General features: G+C 43.7%; 1 protein-coding gene across 1 annotated transcript in view; it reads left to right on the plus strand.

Moving 5' to 3' along the window:
* Positions 1 to 87: 87 nt before the first annotated feature.
* Positions 88 to 20,167, plus strand: part of PHAF1 (phagosome assembly factor 1) — a 24,510-nt gene continuing 4,430 nt past the window's right edge. The window contains 10 exon segments of the mRNA XM_065925505.1: positions 88 to 158; positions 282 to 402; positions 6,752 to 6,834; positions 10,586 to 10,669; positions 14,320 to 14,363; positions 16,171 to 16,250; positions 16,535 to 16,629; positions 17,417 to 17,514; positions 17,606 to 17,762; positions 18,623 to 18,662. Coding sequence (XP_065781577.1) covers positions 339 to 402; positions 6,752 to 6,834; positions 10,586 to 10,669; positions 14,320 to 14,363; positions 16,171 to 16,250; positions 16,535 to 16,629; positions 17,417 to 17,514; positions 17,606 to 17,762; positions 18,623 to 18,662 — 745 coding nt within the window. The 5' untranslated portion in view covers positions 88 to 158; positions 282 to 338.

Here is a 20,167-nt window from a genome sequence, read left to right on the forward strand (position 1 = left end):
GAGTTTGCGCTGGAGTGACTCCGCCTTAGCTCCGCCCCCGCGACTGAAATCCCGCCTTCGCCCCGCCTCCGCCACACTTTACGGCCCCACACGCCACTTTTGCTGCAAACGCTCCTGCTGCTGCCGCCGCTGCCCCAGGCTGCTGCCGGTGAAGTGAGGTGAGGTGAGGTCAGGTGAGGTGTGGTGTAGGGCCAGTAGCTCTGACGACGGGGTAGAGGTGGAGAGCCGGGCCGTCGAGGGCCGGCGCGGGTGGTGAGTCACCTGCTGCTTTGTTTCTTAAGCTCCGGTCCGGTCTGCGCTGCCGCAGGGAGGCCGCCCCGGCCCGGCGAGCCGAGCCAATGCTGGATCTGGAGGTGGTACCCGAACGCTCTCTGGGAAACGAGCAATGGGAATTCGCGCTGGGTGAGTGTGGGGTCTTCCCCCACGACCCTTCTCGCTGATCCTTACTTCTTTCCCTGCCCTTCCCACCTCTGGGCTCTGCCCCTTACTCCCCTGCGCCCGCGGCTCCTTGACTCTTTGGGACTCCAGTCACTAGATGCCGGCCCCGACCTGGCAGCCCATCGTTCTGCCGGGCCCTGACGCCCTTGCATCAGGCCTCGGCGGGGCCCCTCCCGGGGCAGTGCTACGATAATAATAACAATAACAATGGCTGACACGCCCCAAACATTTACCCAGGGCCTGACCCTGTTCTCCGGTGCATGATTATATCAGGTTGCCACCGGGGAGGCCTGAGAGTCGCTAAGATTGTTATTTCTGTACCCATTTTACAGACCAAATAGCTAAGATGTGACTGACACCCTTAAATACCGCCCAAGTAGTTCATCTCCCTTTGCTTTTCTGGGCCTTGTATAGCCTCTCCAGAAGGAGAAACCTAGGCACCGTTCCCATCGCCAAATACTGGGGAGCTGGTCAAGGGAACTGAGGAGAGTTTTTGTGTGTTAAAGCAACTTCTGACTAGCTTCCTTCTCGTTTTTAATGTGGTCGATGTGTGGTGTAATCCTAAACGCAGACTTTAGCGGAGAGAGTGAAAGGTTGAATGAAATAGGAGTTTGGATAAAGTAGCATTTGGTTTGTAAAAATGCAGGTTGGGCATTTTGTGGGATTTTGGCCTGTGTTTTCCCCTTTTCCTCGATGTCGCTCCCTTTCTGTGTGCAAGTATTTGCATTCAGTAACCCCAGAGTGTGTTTACTTTTATGTTCCAGCACTGAGAAGAGGGGGTGGGGAGCAGGTGTTTGTGCAGGCCTGAACTTTTGTCACACTAATTTGGGCTACTGGACTGAGTCAGCTGCTCCATTGGGCTGCAGTTTATCCTTGAATCTGGAAGACTGCTGTCTATGGAGATAGGGTAGGTGAGAAACTACAGAATAGATTTGCTGGTAGGATTCTACTGGTGCTCAGTGTCTCTGTGAACTGAACAGCAAGCTGCCTCTAGGTTGTAGGAGCCAGTTTTATTGAGAATTTGCAGTCACCTTCTCTCATACCTTAACTGGTATGAAGCACTTCAGCTTCTTGTGAAGCACCAAGAACCTGATTGAGAGGCTAAGGATATCATTGCCTCCAGGCCCATTTGTTTTGCTGATGCTATTTGGCTTCTAGTTAGGAAAGAACCTCCCCTAAACACAGCTTCTCATCCCAGGACTTCACAGGGCAGAGTGAAAACTATGACTGTAGCTTCAACCTGTGCTTGATGGTATGACTAGGTTGTGTATCTACAAGTACAGTCTCTGGGTCAAAAGTAGTATCATTTGAGATTTGCTAAAAATGAGGTGGGAGAGTAAGGTTTCTTCTATCAACTGTTGTTTTGATACTTTAACCCCTACTCCTAACTTTGCCAGTTTCTAGGAATCAAGGATTTGAATAGTTCTTTCAGGCTGTCTGAATACTAACCACAAATAGTTATAAGAGCATTTCTGTATGTTGGGCCTAGAACTGAACTTTGAGGGAAAGCTCATACAGGAAATAAGCCTGATGATCATCAGCCTTGATGCTGATTCCTTTTTGGGTCTTGAAAGTCTGCACTTAGGGAGAGTTCCCTGGTGATCTAGTTGTTAGGACTTGGCATTTTCACTGCAGTAGGCTGGGGTTCAGTCCCTAGTTGGGGAACTAAGAGGCTCCAAGCTGTGCAGCATGGCCAAAAAAAATCCACGTTTTTGTATTATGTCTGCTTGAGAAATGGTCATTTAACTTCCCTAAACTTTTTATTAAAAAGTAATTTCCCCTCTTTCTCAGTCTTCTTACCAGCCCTTAACACATTTAAGCTGAAATTTAGGCTCATAGGTAGGGATAGGCCTAGGAAGTGAATCTGTGCTTTAGGATTATATTCTTAGGCTAAAGTCACCACAACCCTGTGAGGTTATGTCTATTTGCCAGGTGAGGCGCAGGCTCAGAAAGGTAGAGAGGATAAAAAGAAGCCTAGTAGGGATTTCCTGCTTCTCACTGCTCTGCCCTTCTGAGGATGGACTCAGCTTAGTCTCCAGGTTTCTTTTTAGCATCTGTGCAAATACAGATGTATCCAGTTCTTGCCTTCATCCATCTGGCATCACAGTGAGGAACTGTATCCAGCTTTTTGGCTGCCTTCCTGACCTTTGTACTTTTGGGAAATTAGGGAACAACACAGAGATAAGAAAGCCTAGGCAGAGAGGAATCTTTTGCAGGTACCACCCTGGCTTGATCAATGGTGGAGTAAAGGCAGTGCAAACTTAAGTGTTTTCAATGAGACTTACAGAATGTATTGGCGTGGAGACATATCTCTAAATTTGTTTTTAAATTAATCTTAAAAAATAGATAACTAATAAAGACCTGCTGTATAGCAGAGGAAAATCTCAATATTCTTTAATGACCTATATGAGAAAAGAATTTTTAAAAGAATGGCTATAGATATATATATATAGAGAGAGAGAGAGATACAATTGATTCACTTTACTGTATAACAGAAACCACAACATTTTATATCAACTATACTCCAATAATTTTTTTTTTAACTCATCGTGAAGATGCCCAAGCTGGGTAAATTTAAAGAATGAGTGGACAGTAGCCTTCTCTGAGATCACCTTGTTCCAGAGAGACTGGAGGCTCACTCTGTTGAAGGCTCATTCTGTGAACTCTGCTTACAGTTATTGAAAATTGAGTAAGAAAAAGTAGTCATATGCCCTGAAGAACTTAGTCTAATGGAGGGAAAGGATTACAGAAATAGTTCATTTTATTATTTAAAAAATAGTTTATTTTATGGAAGAGACTTGACCTAACCTGAGAATTCAGAGGAGGATTCCTGTCAATCTCTAGGAGCCAGGAGCAAGTACTATTCCTGGAGCCAGTGAGCACCAGGAAGGCCCTGTCAGAAGTCTGCTGCCAAGTTTCTCATCTAAACTTCCATAGACATAAATTTTCCAGTCAGTTTTTTTGTTTTGTTTTTTTTAAAGTGGGAAAGATAGGTGGGGGTGGGGCGGTGGGAGCTGCAAGCAGTTTGGTATTGTAATTAGAGCATGGTGTACTAGTGGGAGATCAGTTCCCCAGATTCCTTGTTTTTTAGTTACCTTCCTGGGACACTATCAGAGAGACTGTTCAGTGCGGAAAAGGATGTCTGTTAGTAGTGTGTGTAGGCATGGGTTTAGGAAGAAAATTTGGAGAGATGGGTAAGGAAGAGGAATCTAGAGGTTTCTGGCTTGAGTGTCTATGTAGATGTTAGAAATACTGAGATCCAGAATACAGAGGAGAGGGCAGAATGAAGAGAAAATTTTAAAGTTGCTTTTTTATCTGTCCGCTTTTTATTTGCCTTTTATTTATGCAGAAAGCATTAAGATGTGAGTCAGGAAAAAAAAAAAAAAAAAAGATGTGAGTCAGAAACTAGGTGGTTGGGTACATGAGGAATGGGCAGAAGGAAATATTGTCCGACATGGAGACCTGGGGAAGTAGGAGGAGCAGCAGGAGAGAGTGATGCTGATGGAGACAGGATGAGAATTCTAAGAAGGGGAGGGTGATCACAAGGGCTAGAGGATCTAGGTATTGTACCTGATTGCTTTGTTTCACTCATTCATAGCTCAGCAGATACATAGGACCACTTACTGTTGTGTTGGGCACGGTGATTGAGTGCTGAGGATACAGCTGTAAGACAGACATTGTCTCTATCAACAAGGAGACATAAAGGGGAGACTTACAGATAAATAAATGGAATGGGAGGTTTGATTAGATAAGGTAGTCAGGGAAGTGAAGTGTGAGCCAAGATCTGAAGAGTGAGAAGAGCTAGCTATGGGAAGAACATTCCAGCAGAGTCCAGAGTTAATGCAAAAGCCTAAAGATGGAAAAGAGCTTGATGTGTGCTGTGAGGCTTGGTGAGAAGTGGAAGGAATGATGGAGGTAGACAAGGTCTAGAGTATTCAGGGCTCTTGGGTGAGGGCATATTGTTTGGGTTTTATCCTCCTATAATGGGAAACCATTGGAGGGTTATAAGCAGGCTAATAATGAGTAAGATGTAGGATTTGTAGACTTTAGAAGACGGACCATATAGTCCACACCCTTTGGTTGGTTAGATAACTCTTCAAGCTAGAACAGTTCTCTGGTTTCTTTGCCGTATACACAGTTGGTTCCTTTTAGGGGCCGTTTGTAGCTTTCCTTTACTAACAGTGTGTGACAACCGGTCATTGGTAGCTGCTTTGTCTCCTCCAGGTGGGTTACTCCTGAATGACTCTGGACCCAAGATTCCAAGGCCAGGAATTTGATGTGGTTAGGTGTGAAATAACTCTCCCACAAGAAACTCATTTGTGCCATGTGGTCTTCTCTTTCTCAGCACCTGAGATTATCTGTCTTGCCCACATGAATGTTTACCATTCCCCCTGGGAGAGACAGCGTAGATGCTCCTCAATTTCTGGAATGCCAAAGCTGAGGAATGAATGCATCAACTTGTTCATATTCTCAGTGAAGATTTAAGTCTCTACTATGTTCCAGGCCTTGTGCTGGAAAGTACCTTAAGGTCTGGTTTACTCCAGCTTTCTTCAAACTGTAGAATGGGCCATTGAATAAAGGCAGGATCAAATTATCGTTTAAATGTAGATGGGCCACACATTTTTTTAACCTACTGCTTTCTCTGTGAACTCTTCTCTGCACATCTCTCCTCGAATCAGAGGTAAACTGATCTTGAATGTGAGCCACTGTCCTGGCCCAAGGTCATGTGGTGGTCTCTCTTCCTTTCTCTTATTACCTAGTCCATAATCCTTCAGTCTCACTAAATAAATGTTTATTCAACAGACACTATGTGGGTCCCCAGTGCTGGAGATCCAAAAGAGTGGCGAATAACAGCGAATAACACAGACACTGTCCTTGCACTCATGAAACTTTGTTTTTGGATTGTTTCTGTGAGTTTCTTCTTGTTTGAAACATAATGCACTCTGTGAAAACATACTTTTTACTGTTCCCCATGAGTCCCTGAGCTTCCCTGGTGGCTCAGATGGTAAAGAATCCACCCGCAGTGCGGGAGACCTGGGTTCAATACCTGGACTGGGAAGATCCCCTGGAGGAGGGCATGGCAACCCACTTCAGTATTCTTGCCTGGAGAAGCCCGTGGACAGAGAAGGCTGGTGGGCTACGGTCCATAGGGTCACAAAGAGCTGGACACTGGAGAAGGAAATGGGAATCCACTCCAATATTCTTGCCTGGAGAATCCCATGGACAAAGGAGCCCGGCAGGCTACAGTCCATGGGGTCGCAAGAGTTGGACATGTCTGAGCGACTAAACTACCACCAGTTTCTCCATCTTCAGCTACAAAGAATGTAATCAATTTGATTTTGGTATTGGCCATTTGGTGATGTCCATATGTACAGTTCAGCATCTTAGCCACTGGACCACCAGAGAAGTCCCAAGTGTTTGTTTTTTAAACCACCCAAGTCTATGGTATTTTTGTTCTAGCAGCCCAAACAGACTGACACAGTTACACATAGGGGTATATGGAATCTCTTAATGTTATTTCTTAAAACTGCATGTCAATTTAAAAAATTAACTCGAAATAAAAAGTTTCTGTAAATCCAAAAAAAAAAAAAAAAGAGTTGGACACAACTGAGCAACTAAGTACACGAGTCCCTGGAATCTTTGAGGTGTCATTGGAATTTCAGTTTGTTAAACTGCAGCGGGGGTGCATATATAAATTTGTTTATAATGGGCCATGAGTTAAAAAATCAAGTGTTAAGTTTTAGAGGATGTTTGTGGGTTGATAAGTGAGAATCCAGTGAAATTCTTGGTAAAATAAGTTGATTCTGGTTGACATATGATTCTTCGCTTTTTAAATGAGCGCTTACAAATCATGTGCTCCTGCTGACTCAATGAGGAGACAAATATCAGGAAAAGAGGAAGGACTTGCCTAGGTTATACGTAATCATGGCAGAGTGAGAATCAGAATCTTGGTCCCCAGAGTCATGCAGTCAGTGCATTTCTTTCTTCTTTGGTTCCTACTGACTTGGCTTTCTCCAACCCCTTTGCCTGTTTGGGGATAAGCATAGAAGTCCCCATTTCCAGGAAGTCTTTCTATTTACTCCTTCCCCTTATACAATCCAGTTTTTCTCTTAGTGCTTGCTGTTAACTTTATTCTCTAGATCTTACTGCTTATTGGGCTTATTAAACTTTTATTTACTCAGTATGTCCGTAGACCTTAGTGGCCCCCATTCCCACCCCTGGCATTACTGCAAGGACTAATGCCTAGTACACTGATAGATGTCAGTAAATAGATAGCCCAAGTAACCACACAGGTGTCCTTGCTTTATTTCAGGAATGCCTTTGGCTCAGGCGGTGGCCATTCTTCAGAAGCACTGTCGCATCATAAAAAATGTTCAGGTTCTCTACAGTGAACAGGTGAGTGGTAACTTATTTGTTTACTGAAATAGCATCCCTAATCAGTGACTCACCTCTGGAGATTGATGCTCTGGGAGATACTGACTGGCAGGGATTCTTAGGTCAATGTGTTTGAATGGGAGTGTCTTCAACACTTAGTCACTTACCAAGTACATTTTCTTTGATTCTGACACATTTGTAGTTTTGGTCATCTAGTGCTGCCAGAAGGAAATGGCAGCCCACTCCAGTATTCTTGCCTGGAGAATCCCAGGGATGAGGGAGCCTGGTGGGCTGCCGTCTGTGGGGTCGCACAGCATCAGACACGACTGAAGTGACTTAGCAGTAGCAGTGCTGCCAGAAGTTTAGATGAGCAGTAATAATCAAACTTGCTTTTTGATTATGTTTGACTTACCTACAGGCCCTTAAAAGGGGGGTTTTCAGTGGGAGGTCACTTCAGGGATTGTCTGGTCTTCTAGGGTACTTCCCTTCCACTTTCATGTTTAAAATAGTCTTTTCTGCTTTGTTGGTTGCTTTGGTTTGCATTCAGGATTGTTGCAGTGCAGATTTCTAGCTAGCAGACCATCCCAGACTTGAAAAGAAGCAGGTATAGTTCACCCTTTTAATAAGAATGATCTGATAATATGAAAATTGCTAAACATTGGTTCCAAATTAATGGACATGTTTTACTCTTATTTCTTTTGTCTGACTTGTGGTAATCTTTATTAAATGTTGTGCCAAGAACTACCCTTATAGTATAATGTATGTGCCCACAAAGACCTTTTCAGTTTCCAGAAAGAGTATATTTTAGGTTAGCACTGGTGCAGAACTTTCTGAATACCAGGATTTTTTAAATTGGGTTTTATAAGTAAAGTTGGAAACATTTTTATAGACCTTTAGAAATAGGATTCTTCTTAACTCTCTAAAAATACTGCCTCTTTGGATTCCATGGTTCTTCTAGGACACAGACGTGCTGCCCTACGGAACAGCCTTTGTGGTGCCCTGTGTGTCATAAACCTCGGGGGATGGTTTAGATCCTGCACAGGCTGCAAGATATTCCCAGTGCCTTTTCTGAGACCTTTTAAGTACCAATTTGATGATTTTAGTTCCATTCATTTCTATTAGTTTCTGATCCTAAAGCAAATGGCAGCTTATTTTTTATGTGAATATGACTGAGACTTCTATGTGGCTTCCACATTTGGCTTAGCATCAGAGTTGAGTGTGTTACCTGTACATTTTACAGTACTGTGCACCTCTGACAGCCTACTGAGGCCCATGTGAAAGGTCCTTCTGAGACAGAGAAGGCTTAATTTCCAAGCAAGTATTTGGAAGTTCTTGTGCCAACCACAGGACTTGTGGGAGTGGGCAGAGGTTCGTGGAGTCACAGTGCCAAAGTGGTTTCTCTTTAAAGAAAAATGAAGAATGGTGACTTTTCCTCTTTTTTGCAATCAGATCATACCTAACCTAATCTGACTCAGCATTAGACCATGAGGGAATTACTCAGTGACAAGTAGCAGCCATCAAAACAGGGATAATGGGTTTGCTGCTTGAGCTTATAGCCATCTGTACATTTAGTTCAATCAGAATTAGGCACCCAGGATTAGATACAGTTGAAAGTAGTCTTTAAACTTTTTAACCAATTTTTTAAATGAGGCTTATTTCTTATATCACTATCTTGTCTATCATTCCAGTCTTTGGGTACAAATAGTTGTTCTGGCATTAATTAAGCTAATTTCCCCCAATGTCCTCTAAGCAGCTGGAACAACAGGGTTTTAAATCCAGACCTTGGTTCAGATCCATGCTTTCCCCATTTCTTGGTTGTACAGCTGTGGCAAGTTAATAACCAGTCTGGTTCTCCAGATGGTTTCCTTATAATAGAATAATCTTTTTATGAGGATCAAGAGGAAATGGCCTCTCAGAGCTCTGATATGGTGCTTCTTAATTGTGCATCCTATCCTTATTGCCCTCCTTCGCTTCTTTTCCCATTTGTCTCTTTGCTTCATCATTTGACCCCATTAAACATTTCAGAAATATCTTATTTCCAGCAGATCACACCTTGGAAATTAAATGTGCATGTCAAGTAGATCCCATCTGAGAGGGAAGAGATGTTAACAACTAACAGAGACAGCTTTATTGAACTGGAAGGACCTCCTTAAACACCACATAGCACATGTGATTTTGGTTCTGGAGATAAAGTACTAATAAAATATTGATTGTGAGGATGATTTGCTTGCTTTTGAATACTGCTTAGTTATGTCCTAAATTGTAGCAGTGCCAAGGGAAAAACGATCAGATCTTGGAAATGTGTGACGAAATTCAGATACTCCAAACAAAGGTCTTTAAAGATGCTGAAATATTGCTTCATCCTGTTTACCTCCATGGAATAGCCCTCTCAGAAATAGAAGGAGAATAAGTGACCTAAGGTGAGGTTCATTATTCCATTATCTTACCTGAGTCCTATTGGTTTTAGAAAAGCGTTCATAGAGACCTACTGGAAAATTACAGTTCTGGTGTTTGCCAGGCATGATGGAGCCACCTGGGCCTACTATCTTGTGAAGATCAGGGGGTGGAGAGGAGTGGACAGTATGAACTAAGCTCAGAAAGCTCTTTCTAGAGAATTTTTCCAGTGAGGCCCACACCAGCAGGGGCACCTGGCTTTCTAGCCTGTATCTCTATATCTGACAGACACCACCTTCAATCACTGGGCCTACCTTAAGAAGCTCTATAAAGAGAGAAACTTCTCTAAATCTTTTTGACAGCTATGTGCCTGTTTTAAGAAAGGACAGGGTTTTGAATGGTGGTGTTTTCTTCTACTGCTGGGCAGCATGGTTCAGGGCAATAGAGAGTCTTCAGACTTTGCATTGATTGCTTTGCAGCAGAAGCAGGCAGGTGGGACAGACTCCAGGAAAGAGTATTATATGCTGAGTGCTGTGCTTGATGCTTTCTGGTCTACTGTCTGTGTCCTCATTACAACCCTGGAGGTGTAGGGATGATGGTATTCCCATGAAAAAACAGAGAAGTATAGAGAAACACTTAAGGTCACCAGTTCACCAAGTCTCAGGGCCAGCTCTATCCATTGCTCTGTTGCTGCTCCCCTCCCCCCAGGACTCAGAAGGGGCAAATATAGAAATGACTCCTTAGATCTTGGACTTGGGTTTTACAGAAAGAGGCACATGTGACCTGGGATGGTGTGGGGAGGGAGGGAGGAATGAGAGTGTCATCTCGTACATAATCAGATCACAAGGCACTTCTTTGTCCCAGAATGTGATGCAAAAGAGTCAAAGAATAAAATGTGTTTCCTTTGAGTGGTACAAACAGCCTGGGAGTGAAGGGACAGAGGTTCAGCTAACACGCACTGACCATTACTTGCTGAATTTAGATCCTGGTGAGGCCTTTTATAAGGCTTGTATTTCTCATTAACTACTCTGTAGCTTTGACAGCAGTAAATAAACCCATGCTACAAATATGGAGTCTGGACCTGTGAAAGAAAATGGCCCATATACCCACATAATTTTGACTTTTCTCCTAGGTAATAACTCAAAGCCTGGAAAAGAGGCTCTTTTCAACCAATATTATGAAGCAACAGCTGCAGACTGGAAGTAGAGGACACTGAATTCACAAACCAGTTTCTTCTGGCTTGTAAACCTGTCAGCTGTCTACACTTAGATACTCCCTGTGCACTGCATTATGTTGTAAGGTTTCACATTCAGCTGGTGCTGATGAATATACTTAGTTGTTCAGAGTGTGTATTTATTTATCATTTTGTTTTTTGTAGTCTCCTCTAAGCCATGACCTCATCCTTAACCTGACTCAGGACGGGATCAAACTACTGTTTGATGCTTTCAATCAGAGACTTAAGGTAACTATAAATGACAACTGAAGTTTCATGTCAGGCTGATTAATGTGTGCAATTGTGGAATGTTTCTGAAACTCCTGAGTGGGAGTAGGCTTGTGGTTCAGAGACAGCCACAATATAGGAGACTGAAGCTGTGCCTGTCCTCCTAAAGGGAGAACCTAGGGGTAGATTGGGATGGTTGGAAAGAGGCTGGGAGGGACTTCAGTTCCAGGCTCCAGAGGTGAAGGGGAAAGAGTATTGAAGATACGGAGAACGTGCTGTAGGGAGCAGGCTTTTCTGTGTTGAATAGAAAAATGAGAGGAGGTAAGTATTTGTCATAGATTATCCTAAGTCTTTAAAATGGGGCCTGACTGCAGAATAGAACTGGAAGACTTCAGTCAGATTTTTGTATTTTATTGTTTTACTTCATTCTTGGGTCAAACAATAAGACTTGGAAGATGAAAAATGGAACCTTTCTTCCTAAAATGCTGAGGGCTTGGACCTTAACACCACCATCACCGAGTTGACTCTTAAATCCCTTTAAAGAAATCAAACAACTTGCTGGTATGTCTTAATTGGCATTCAAGTACAGTTTACTAGCACCTATTTCAGACCAGGATGTTTTTAATGTGCTATTTACAAATGCCTGGACATGATAGGTTAGTCATGTAACATCCGACTCATGCCTCAGAGTCACAAGGTTGAATGTGGCTCGGGGCAGTGGCATGCTAGGGCTGTCGTCCTGGTTAGCTTATGGAGCTGCTTTTCCAGAAGACTTGGGTACTTCCTACTTCTCACCATCCCATCTCAAGTGAGCTGCTGAGTTCAGAGAGCACATGGAAAAATAACCTGTATGTGGAATAAGAATTCTTCGTTTATGCTGCCTTTTCAAAAAGGAGAATTTGATGTGAACACTCTTATCCCCACAGCACCCTTGCCTCTCTTTATAGGCTCAACCTGGCCTATTGACCAGCAGCCCCACACTGAGAAAGGGTAGAAACTGGCCTTCAATGTGGCTTCATCACAGATTGGGGGAAATTAATCTGGAAACACCTTTACAAAGAGCCATTTGTCTTTAACTTGGTAAATTCACTGTAGGAAACTTAACCCAGAAAGATTAATGGGGAGGGTAATATTGCCAGGTATTTATAGCAGGGCTTTTGATAGTAATGAAAAGCTGGAAGTAATCTAAATGGGCAACAGTGGGGGGTAGATAGGCAGCCTATGGCAGAATTTCAACATGGTGAGGAAATATATTTAGTGAGCACTTAGTACCTGTTGGAGAAGGAATTGGCAACCCACTCCAGTACTCTTGCCTAGAAAATCCCATGGGAGAAGCCTGGTAGGCTACAGTCCATGGGGTCACAAAGAGTTGGACACGACTGAGCGACTTTACTACTTCCTTCCTTCCTTACTTAGTACCTGTTAGTCATATGGCTGAGTGCTTCCTATGCATTTCCTAATTTAATCCCAAGTAGCCCGTAAGTGATACGGCTTACTAGTGAGACAACAGGGGGACAGAAGATAAGTGGTCTACCTAACACCAGGCTTTTAACTCTGTATTACCAGAGCATAGCGACTGGCTGCTAGGAATAGAAATGGCTTAGGTTCTGTTGATGAATGTGGGAAATAAATGGGATAAAAGTGTGTGAGCATACTATGCAGAAATGCAAGGAATTCAAAGTACTGTTGAGTGGGAAAAGAGATAGAGTAGAACCATCTCTCTCCCTTCTGTGAGTTCCTATGAAGGGAGGGCTGGAGCCCTGCCTGAGAGTATGGAAGCTGAGGAAGCAATCCCTCAGGTACCATTGATGGGCACCAGGTCTGACCTGACCCGTCTGCCCCATCATACAAGGGCTTCAGAAGTCGCCTCTCCCCACTGCTGTCCCCTGCAGTTCCCCCATCCTCTCCCTGCCTGTGAGAGAGCCCTGTGGAATGAAGCTTCATAAGTCACAATCTATACAGCCACCTGTCTTTTCCTTTCTGATCTTGTCTGCTGCCATAACTTCTTCTCTGGGTAAATCAAGGTCTTTTCCAGCTCAGAGGGTAGAAAACCATGGCTTTTCTGCTTGTTGATTCTGGCAAGGGACCCAGAGTGCTGACCATCTTGGAGTCCTTCACGTCACAAGTGCCACAGTGTCCCAGGAAGAATACTCTGGAGGCCCGCAGGCTGAGTGATGGGCTGCCCTTGGGGGATCATTGGTCAGCCATAGTGGTAGCAATCAGAGGGGCAGAGTGCTACTCCTGCTGCACAAGCAGAGGTCCTGGCTGAGGGTCGAGGCCTCTGGCAGCCTGGGACCCTGGCCTCAGTAAAATGGCACACCCGTTTAGCATAATATACTGCCATGCCCCAGCTTTCTGAAGATACTATCATGAATCACAACTATTCCCCTGCCCTTGCACGACCTCCCTCAGCACCTCTTTTCATGTTTCTGAGCTTCATATTACCTTTAGCTGGCTTCATCCCAGGCAGACTCCCTGATGTGTGTTGTGTACCCTTCTGTACACACTAATGAGCCAGACTAAAAGGAGCCTAACTCAGTGGGATCAGTGAATGGCCTATACTGGTAGTGTAGGAGAGCGTAGATGGAAATGCTCCAACAGCCCAGGAGAGGCAGTGATTCTTAGCAGCATGTAGGATCAGAATAGCTGCACTTTATAGTTAAGAAGCGCCCAACTTGTAGTTTTCCAAGCCAGGGACAGGTCTGACCACAAGTGAACTGCCTGTTATGTCTCTGTTCCTGTAACAGTGCCAGGTGCCCCATCACCCAGTGTCCACAGTCCTTCCCAGAATGAAGCCCTGGTTGTCAGGGCAAACAGATTGAACCAGCTCTGCTTGTGCTTCTGCAGTGGAGGCCAAGTCTCCCAGCTGGGGAAAGCAGATGGTTCGCCCATCCTCAGTCAGCTATGCTACTGGCTAGACGTCTAGCCTTTGATGCCATGGACATCAAAGACTTCAGATGCAGATTACTTGGCATTACTAGTGGCTGGATGTTCAATGCCTTTTCCTTTGTCTCCTCCCTGAGTTCTTGGCATTTCATCAGACTGAACCCTTAGAAACTTCACAAGGGTCCTGAGGTTCTCCAGGTTGGACCAGATTCTCTTCATTAGGGATATGACAGTATTGTCACACTGGACCTAGGCTAATAAAATGACTTGATTTCTAATAAGATAGACCCCCCTGTCTTTTTTTTCTTTTTTTTTTTTTTTTGGGTAAACCACAATATTTTGAAACTGTTTTTGAAAGTGACTTTATTTGGGTTTTTATAATGCAATAAAGTATAGCATGAAAGAAAAGGGGCTCAGTATTCCCCTTACAGGTTACAACCTTCACAAGCTGCTTGAATTTGTTTTTGTGGAGGGTTTCACTGTCCTGTCGCATGGTATGTGCAGTCTTATGTATGATCCAGCTGTAGACTAGATACAAAACTTGACCCAGAGCATCCATAGACATCTGTTGAATCATCCTCTAGAGAGAGGGGGAAGGTGACTTTATGCCATGTGTGGTATGGGTTTTTCTTCCAGATTTAAAAATAAAAACAAAATGTGTAATGCTTCTGGAGAATTTCAGCTAGTGATTTTTTTTTTCCTCACTGCTCTATAAATGTCTTCTAATTAACCTTTTTCAACTGCAGAGCTCTAATAGATCTTAAACATTTGCTTTTTGTTTTTAGGTGATTGAAGTATATGACTTGACTAAAGTAAAGTTAAAATATTGGTAAGTTTTCTCCTGGTTTGTGTCCTAGGCTTGGCACATATGGGCTTATTTCTATCCTCAACAGTTCTGGGATTACAGCTGGTTGCCATCATTCCCTCAGGCAGCCTCCAAGTCTACTCCATTTCCTGGGGAAGAGAAGGAAAGGTCATTCAGAACACACTGTGAATGAAACACTTCCCATTTGGGTCAGTTTCCTTAATCCCACCCCAAAGCAGGACCTCAGTCTGTGACTGTCCTCTGGGTCATAGCTGCCCTTCCCTGCACAGCTTCTTTTGGCACCTTTTTATGTTTTCATGACCAATAAAGGTGGGACAAACCAGATATAGCTGATTCTGAGGCCTATGCTAAAGAGAATGCCGAAAGGATCACTGTTGGCGGGGGCAGGGGCGGGGGCAAAATCTGCTTTTTAGAATGAAAATGGGAATCGCCTGTATGGTGCACAAATATTTCAGCCCCCATGTGGTAAGTTGCTGTGCTGGCATCTAGAATATTCTGTTCAGTAAGCTTCCTTAACAAGCTTCCCTTTTCAAGGATATCAAAGGGATCTGTTCCTGGGTTGTTTCAAGCAGTATCTGCCAATAGAGAAGTGGATAAACCAGATGCATAATAGCACTGACCCCTGCAGATTCTGGTTATCTTTTAGTCTTGTTGGCGCCTTCCGTACCTCATGGTTTGGCTTCTCTTTACCCTCTTAAGAGTCACTGGTGGGTAAGCGAGGGGTCAAGAGTCAGGCTGCCCTGGCTTTGAGTTATGGCTTCTTCATTTCATTACTCTGTGAAATTGGGCAAGTCACTTAACCTCTTTGAGCTTGTTTTTTCATCAGAGAAGTGAAAGCATAAATCTGGCTGCTGAGTTAGGAAAACTACATGAGATAATGCTGATAAAGCATACAACACAGTGCCTGGTTAAAAACAGAGGTGCTCTAGATGCTAACTATTATATACAGACTAGATAAACAGCAAGATCCTATTGTATAGCTTGAGAAACTATTTTCAATATCCTGTAATAAACCATAATGGAAAGAATGTGAAAAAGAATATATACATATATATATATATATAATTGAATCCACTGTACAGCAGAAATTAACACAATATTGTAAATCAACTATACTTAATAAAATTTTTAAAATGCAGAGGTATTCCATAATGATACTCATTTTTAAAAAAAATATCCTTAACCTTTAAGCACTCTCCTTAAAGTTAGAAATGACTTATCTTCGTGCTCATCATCTGAAATCACATGCTTCTCTTTGCTCCCAAGCCCACCCCCTCCCAGGTATTTTTTCCCTTGTTTGGGATCATTCCTCCCCATCCATTTACCCATTCACCCAGTTGATGAGTGCTAGTTCTTCTGCTTGTCAGGAAAACAAGCTACCTTGCTTGGCTGTATCCTACATTTAAAATGTTCATCCCCTTTTTAAGAAAGTTCCTTTTCAAGACAAACTACTCATAGGCATTCTGGGAAAACACATTAACAATGTCTATTTCTATGATTATTCCTTATCCAAGTCCAAATGCTATGGGGCTGAGGCTGGATTTACTTCCTTCCGAACTGGGCCTGGTCACCATAGATGTCTTGGGAGGTCCTAGAAGGCTAAACCTTTGAATCAGCCTCAGGAGAATTGACTATTTCTGACCTCCTTAATTGTCTCTTATTTAAAAGTTCTATAGTTAAACCTTTATTTTGATAGAATTATAGACTCACCCCCCCATGTATTTTAAGAATAACTCTTCCAGCCACCATCTCTAATGACCTGTGAGTGCATCCTACAAGCCTGGTATTAAAAAGCATCTTTGTTTTTCAGTGGCGTGCATTTCAATTCTCAAGCCATAGCTCCCACTATTGAGCAGATTGACCAGTCTTTCGGTGCAACCCATCCTGGAGGTAAGGCCAGTCCATCTGATTCTTCTGGTCATCTGTAGCAGCCAATAGTAATAAATCTGGCAAGTGGTGCCATGCCAGCCCCAACCTCAAAGCTCCTATCAGATTTGGGGGCTGGTACTTGAGTGTGAAGGAAAGCTCTCCCCCATTGTTTTCAGCCTAGTAAGTCAGTTCAGAAATGAGACACAATGAAAGTGTTGCCAGTCATTACTCCCTGTCAGGCTGGTTTGTGTTCACAGCTTCAGATGCCATTCAACCTTGTCATTTTCTTCTCCCCACTCCCACAGTGTACAACTCTGCTGAGCAGCTCTTCCACCTCAACTTCAGAGGATTGTCTTTCTCTTTTCAGCTAGATTCCTGGACCGAGGCTCCCAAATATGAGGTTAGCCTTTTTCTTTCCCTGATATTTATTGCCCAGTGCCCAGATGATAGGGGGCAGAAGACAGTACCATTGGAGGAGGCTGGATAGGTACCCTTCCTTTGGTTCCCTTACTTAATCTCTGAGGTCTTCAGAGGCCCCTTGGGTGTACAGTGGGTGAAGTTGACAGAACAAAGCCCAGACTGGCGTTCCCAAGAGGAGGGCGCTTCCAACTGAAGTGAGGTCGAGCTCGCTCTTCAGAGGGAAATCCGTGTCGTGTGCTGTAAAACTCCAAATCACCACAGTTTTTCTCAATGGCCTAGAATTTGACAGAATTCATCCTTCGACAGTGGCATCCTTAGTGTTATGAAATGATAGTTTTTTGTAAGTTTTACATTTTATTAAAGAAGGCATTTCTGCATTTTCTCCCTGATGAAGGAAAGGAAAACAGTAAAATTAAAGATGAACTTGCATGGTTGAGTGAATTTATTGACCTGGAGACAGATCAGACTGTGCTTTTACCTGACCAGTTCTTTTTTTTTTTAATACCTTAATAAATAAAACGAGCAAATTTCAAAGTTTCTCAGAAACCATTCCACACTGCAGGTAACAATACCCAGTGAGAAAATGGATACAGAAAATTTGTACCAAATAAGACAGTACCAGTAGTACAGTTGTGTCTGAAACTGAGATACTCCTTTTCTAAATTCCCTACTTTTGTGACCTGGCCAGTTCTCTAAGACCATGAGTATTGGGAAAATGCCAGGGCCTGCAGTGTGCTTTTAGTAAAACATTTATCCTGTGTTTGCAGCCCAATTTCGCCCATGGCCTGGCTTCTCTTCAGATACCCCATGGAGCAACTGTGAAACGAATGTATATCTACAGTGGGAACAGCCTACAGGATACCAAGTATGTGTGGGGGAGCACAGGCTTCATGCTAAGGCCATGGGCTCCCTGGGAGGGGGGACAAAGTCTCTGCTCACTCTGTGCCTGCCTCCAGGGCTCCCATGATGCCCTTGAGCTGTTTCCTGGGCAACGTGTATGCTGAGAGTGTGGATGTTCTCCGGGATGGAACTGGACCCTCAGGTTTACGACTCCGCCTCCTTGCCGCAGGTCAGTTACTGGCTTTGGGGCGGTGGGTTCTCCATTATAGCCTTGTTAAGATGGTCTAAAATCCCACGTCCTTAGGGATAGTTGGTAGAAAACAAATGGTGCTGACGTTTATGGTTAGAAGTTTTCATTTGTTTGTGAAGGAATAAGACCTAGTTTTATTTTGAGCAGCCCTTATAAATGACAGTAAAACTGCTTCCTTTGGCATGTACATCAGCCTCTGTGTACTTAGGTAGTTTTGCAGTGGTACCCGGGTCTTAGAGGTGTATTTTATAGGCTCAGTGTTGCATGTTCTCTCATTTTCCACCCTTTGTGCTCATTTCTCAGAGTAGACTGGCAAGAGGGACTTGTTGGATTGTGATTTGGCCATACCCTGCTCAGTTTTGCTGATTGCAAACAAAAAGAATTGCTGCCTTCAGTAGCCAGTCTCTCTAAAATCCACACCTCATCCTGTGATTTTCTTGTGTGGACAGTCTCAGCTCCTTCGAACTTTGAATTATGCTTAGGGGTACAGAGATCGTGGAGTTTGCCTCCGTAAAGATGACCTGGGGGCTGTGAGCTCCATGAAGGGACCTGTGCCTTCATGGAGCTCATAGTCTAGCCAGCCTTTGTTTGTAAGCTGGGGGTCTTCCCTCAGTCTCTGGAGCATCAGTTCTCAACTGCTAAGAATCTGGTAAATAAATTGTAAACTCACTCCCCTGAACAATTAGATAATTCAAAGCCTCCAGGTTAGAAATTTCTTAAAATGTGGTTTTCTAGCCATGGCAGAACACCAGCTACTTAAAGGAGCATTGTGCTTGTGCTGTAGTTTTTGAAAGAATTGAGATGTGGCGTCTCATAAAAGAAGATGAGGTCTTCTCAGGAGGCTTGCTGCTTGAAGCAGTGGGGTAGTCAAGGGTAGTGTAAGATACCAGGTGACAGCAAGAGGAGCCTGTTGAGAGTAGGGGGTCTCAGCCAGTTCTGACCACCACCCTGACAGGACAGTCCCAGCAGTCACATCACACTGTCTACAAAACACCTTAAGTCAAGACCTCACTGAGTTATTATCCCACCCAGTACTCATTGAGAGTTCCTGTGGAGTGTGGCTACAGTGATGCCATTCAACTGTCTTGATCACCACAGTACTGTATAGGAGGACTCACTCAAGGGAATCAGAAACTAAAATAGTCTCCTTGAGAAATTAAGGGTACCTTTACTTGAGGAGACCTCAGATAGAGTAAGACAAGAGAGGAGACTCACCTGTGAAGGGTGCTTCCCGCACAGCCCTGTGTGTACAGAGGATCTGGTACTTGCAGACTTTGGGCACGCCATCTAGCCTGACAGGACTTTCAGTGGTTTCCATAGGTCACCCAGGCTTACCTAAGTGCAGGATTTATACACAGAACTTAATGTGAACTATGCTTCTTTCCCCTGATTTACACATAGCTCTGTGTGTGTGTGTGTGTGTGTGTGTGTGTGTGTGTGTGTGTGTGTGTGTGTGTGTGTGTACTGGGATTTGGAACAGCTTTTATTGTGTGTGTGTGTGTGTGTGTGTGTGTGTGTGTGTGTACTGGGATTTGGAACAGCTTTTATTGTACAAGAAAGAGCTTTGTCAACTGTAAAGCCCTATGCAGAGTAAGGTGATAGTGGTGATTATCATGGTACCAGAAATTATTCCTCCTCAGATTCTTAGCTTCCTTTTATAATTTTGGGCAAAACACTCTGTCTTCCCATCCACAGAATGAGGTAAATTTTACTGTTGGTATGTTCATTGCTATTCCACAACCACTTTGTGTGTGGGGAGGGGGTGGTTATTTAACCAGAATCATTTTTTAAATGTATTAGACAAACTCAGAGTTTAAAGATTGTTCCCAAAGAAGAAACCTTTGGCAAATCAGGTTTTCCATTTTCACCCACTTTCCTGGTTTGTCTCTTTTTGAGTGTTAGTGTTTGTAGAGTTAGGGAGTAAGTTAGTGGGTGCTTAGCTCTTGGCTCTTTTATAGAGTGACCTTCCGGTCCAGTCTCAGGTTGAAGGTTACCATTGAGAAGTACTTCTTATCGTAAATCCTCTATCTTGTTGGGAACCGGAAAGTGGCAGGAGATAACGGCACCTATTTGTATATTTCCATAGCACCTGTGCTGCTGTTTGTTGTACGGCAGTTGTGTGATGGTCTGATTAGAATCTTTATACCATGAGCGCCAACGTAGGCAGAGACTGCACCTGTTTTTCTCACCGTTGTTCCCTCAGCATCTAGCAGAGTGTCCTAGCCCAGGGTGTCAATGACTAAATATTTGGTGAGTCAGTGAGTGACATCTCCAGAGCTCCCTGTTACTTTTGTGGGATTGAGTGAGCCTCTGGCATTGTTCTGAGTAGATAGTGATCTCCTGTAGTATCTCAAGTCCTGGTGACCTGGTGTTTCTCCTTACATGCAGTTTTGCCCCTCAGCCAAACCTGATAATGCAGCATGCAGCC

This window comes from Muntiacus reevesi, chromosome 2, assembly GCF_963930625.1.
Source record: "Muntiacus reevesi chromosome 2, mMunRee1.1, whole genome shotgun sequence".
Taxonomy (NCBI): Eukaryota; Metazoa; Chordata; class Mammalia; order Artiodactyla; family Cervidae; genus Muntiacus; species Muntiacus reevesi.